Source organism: Frankliniella occidentalis, unplaced genomic scaffold (assembly GCF_000697945.3).
Source record: "Frankliniella occidentalis isolate FOCC.00 unplaced genomic scaffold, Focc_3.1 Scaffold41, whole genome shotgun sequence".
NCBI lineage: Eukaryota > Metazoa > Arthropoda > Insecta > Thysanoptera > Thripidae > Frankliniella > Frankliniella occidentalis.
Window position 1 is genome coordinate 2,105,776 of NW_026267171.1, and position 3,724 is coordinate 2,109,499.

Below are 3,724 nucleotides of genomic sequence, written 5' to 3' on the forward strand. Positions count from 1 at the left end.
CCCACCCCGCCCACACGACCCCGCCCCGCAGCCCCGCAGCCCCGACAGCATCCATCAGATGGGGCGGGCGGGGCGGGGCGGGCCGCACCAGCCGCTCAGACGAGGCACGGACGAAATTTCGCAACTTATGCTGTAGCGCTCAGGGCGCTCCGCGGCTCCGCGCGCTCCGCCCGGCCCGGGGCCCAGTACAGCCAGCGCCAGCGCCCCAGGCGGAGCAAATAAAGAGTTATGAGCGTTATTGCTGGCGGCGTCCTGGCGGCGGGGCTGCCTGAGCGGCCTCCTGATGGATGTCGGCGCGCCGCTGATGGACCGCGGCATGAGACACTTATGCAAATGACAGACGGCCCGGGGCGGGAGGGGGAGGTGGAGGAGGAAATTGGGGCCCGCCCCCAGCCCGCGCCCTGTACAGCTCCGTTTGTAGAGGGCGCTTATTTCACTGGAAAAACAAAGGTGCTGATCAGCACCTCTTTTAGGGGGTGCTAATGCTGAAGTGGCTTCACAAAGGCCGTGAACTGATGGTGTTCAATTTAACACCTTTCAGTATTGCTTTAAAAGTATGAAATGGGTTGCTGTATCATCTAAGAAAAGAAGTGGTAAATTCACCAGGAAAAAAGAGGTTGTACAAGACGTTTCATTAACTAACTGCTGAGCAGATCATTTTATTTTTTGAAAAGACATATATGAGCAAATACATAGCATGGTTAAGGGCAGAATTTAATCAAAGCGTCTCGAAAATGCGACCGGTAATTCCCGGAAAGCTCTCGGTGGCAACCTGATGCACACGGAGTGCACAGAGAACAGTCGTGCACGACAGAGCAGTAGAAATTAACGTCGTCTGTTGGAAGGATCTTGATCGAGGGGTGTACTTTCAGGAGGGTATGGGAAATGCAATTGTCGTGAATGTCGTGAAGCCAGGAGTGGAGGCACCACTGATCACCCTCCAATCGCTCTAATTCCATGGCATTCGTACCCAGCTCGAGGGTCTGCAGGGCTGGGGTCGTGTCCGGGCCGAGGGCCAGCAGCAGCTCCTCCGGTAACGCCGAAGACTCCAGGCGCAGGTGCTGCAGTCTGGGCAGCCCGGGGAGTGCGCTCAGGAGCGGCTGCTGCTGCGGGAAGTCCTTGCACGAGCCGTTGTCGATGGACAGCAACTCCACGCGGGAGCGTCCTGACCAGGCCAGATCGCGCATCAGGCCTACGCCGACGTCATCGGGCCTGGTGGGCCCGGGCCGGTACACCAGCGACACCTCGCGCAGCTGGGTGGCGCGGCGGAGGAACTCGGCTGCCCCCGCGATGACAGCAGACGGCATGTCGGGGAATATGTGAAAGGTCACCATTCTCAGAGAAGTGCACGATGCCACGACCTCCATCCCGGCCAGCGCGGGAGGGCAACGGAGCTCGCGAAGGTTCGGCATCCCGGCGAGGAGGGGCGCCGTGGAGATGGACTTCGAGAACCGGTTCACCCAAAAGGCTCCAAGGTTAATCACCTCTAGGGTGCGGGCATGCCCGGCCAGAACGAAGTCGATGAAGAGCTCTGACTTCGGCAGAAATTCAGAGCGGAAGTGTTTTAGGGATGGTATTATGGGCACGGTGTGGTGTAGAATGAACCTGTCCGGAGCAATGTAAATTGGGAGTGTATTGGTTGAAAGCGTCACCAGACCGGACGCTATAGCCAGCGTTTCCAACAGAAGGGAGAATCCAAATCGAATTGGTGTAAACTCAGTTAAGGCACTTATCTCCGAGACGCAAAACACCTTTGCAGGGAAACAAACATGAAGCTCTTTTAGCCGTCCAAGCGCCAGTTGGTTACGGATCACGAAAGCGGCGTGCGTGCAGACAGTCATGTCCAGCAACTCCAGATTCAAAATCGAAACGGCACATGTGGTTGTCGTGAATGGCAGCTGGCATGTCTCCGAAGGGAGCTTGAGGATCAGCATGCGGACGCAAGGCGCCAATCGCAGCGTCGGGCAAATCAAACAGGCTTCAGCGTCAGCCGCGTGGTCTGTCCACGCACGGATCCATCGGTGACGCCACGGTTGCGGGTGCAGGACGAGCTCTGCCAGCCTCTTGCAGACAAGCCGGCAGGCAAGGAGGTCCTCCACCTCGACATACTCCAACACCATCAGCAAGACGTCGTCGGGCAAGTGATCCATACTCTGCAAAAACAGACATCTAGGTACGGATCGGGTAATGAACGAATTGCCTATTGAGAGACAAGAAAGGAAGTTGGCAACGTCATGAGAGTATTACGGTATATAAGGGGATGAAGAGGAAAGGACGGGCGCCGCCTGGGCCTGCACGGCTAAATGTGCGGCTCATTTCCCCTAAACTCTTTCACCTGTTTAAAATCAGAAAGAAGCATCGGATAGGGGAAGGTCGATTGTATGGCTGGACTAGGACGCGCTGTGACAATCGTCGCCAGTCTAAACCACGCATTCCTCTAAACAGCAAAGTTTTTCTTATGATTGATATCGGCACAGAATGGCATAAGATGATTTTTAAAGAATATTTTGGTACCTTACCGACCGCTGAAATACGATTTCACGACAATAACAACAAAGGCGGTGCATTTGGAGGTTATGTTACTATGGTCGGGGCCTAGGCCGGCGGCAGCTGCTTGACGAATTAGTTGTTTTCGAAGGATAAGGAATGGTAAGCAAAAAATATTGAACTGAGAACTCGGAAAGGTACACTCGGAAGTATTTTACGTCAATATTTGATGTCAGTCACAAAATATCACCGATATATACGGATGGCGTTAAACCCTCATGGAGTAGGTTAGGTGCTTTGATGCTTCCCACTTCCCCAAGCTACGCTGAACAAGTTAATGTTCATTGGTTCAAAATTGGCTCTTGCAGACTGATTGTAGACTGGCCTTACCTTTTCTAAGAGGTAACAGTGAGGTGTAATGACAAGTCCCAGGTTGTAGGTAGCGTGGCGTTGTAGGCGGCTGGCGAGAACTGTTCTGTCGGACGCACTCGCGGCGCGGGCACCGCAGGCAGGGCAGGCACCTAATGAGTCAAGTCGCGCCAGAGCGCGCTCGCTTCGTTTCGACTACAATCCGACGGCTTACCGCTTCTCTGTTATGACGGAAATGACCTGCCCTCCACATCATGCAAGGCTGTCCTCCGCCGATTTTCCGCGTAATACACCCCATATAAGAGAGGCCAAGATCGGAGTCAGAGCCGTGGACCAGGCAGTCTGGCGCTTGACGCATCGCGCGCGAACATCACTCGCTTCACGCATGGCATCCGCATCACGGTCACATCGCGGACTACCCACTCCGTATGCACGGCTCGATGCACGCCGTGCACCATCCTCCTTCCAAGTCACAAGTCACGCGACGCGGGTCGGCGATAACGTCTTCATTTCTCGCCTTTATTCGCGACCGGCGATGCAGTAAAGATGAGCTGGCGAGTACCTGGCCATAACAGGGCCTTAGCTTAAAGGGGGCGGAAAGGGGGGGGGGCACATTTCCTTCTGGTACAGACAGTCTGGGGGACTGTAGAAAAAGTTCTGAATCACACCTTTTGTTTCTTCCAGTGCGCTGCTCTGCGTTGCCGAGGCGGGGCCCCGGGGCCCGGTGGGGTGGCCGTGGGAGCGAACATACATCAAGGTGCCAGGAGGCGGCCGGCGGTACCGCCTTCGCCTCCACCGCAGGCGCCGCACTGCACCTGCACCTGCTGTGGCGTGGCCCGGCCGAGGGCCCGGCCTTGTTCCTTGTTGC

At 55.9% G+C, this 3,724-nt stretch overlaps 1 protein-coding gene across 1 annotated transcript; it reads right to left on the reverse strand.

Moving 5' to 3' along the window:
- Positions 1 to 629: 629 nt before the first annotated feature.
- Positions 630 to 3,373, reverse strand: LOC127749244 (uncharacterized). Its single transcript, XM_052266610.1, has 2 exons — positions 2,878 to 3,373; positions 630 to 2,153 (listed from the first exon to the last, which is right to left on the reverse strand). The coding sequence occupies exon 2, from the start codon at positions 2,148 to 2,150 to the stop codon at positions 702 to 704; it is 1,449 nt and encodes a 482-aa protein (XP_052122570.1). The 5' UTR covers positions 2,151 to 2,153; positions 2,878 to 3,373; the 3' UTR covers positions 630 to 701.
- Positions 3,374 to 3,724: the final 351 nt, after the last annotated feature.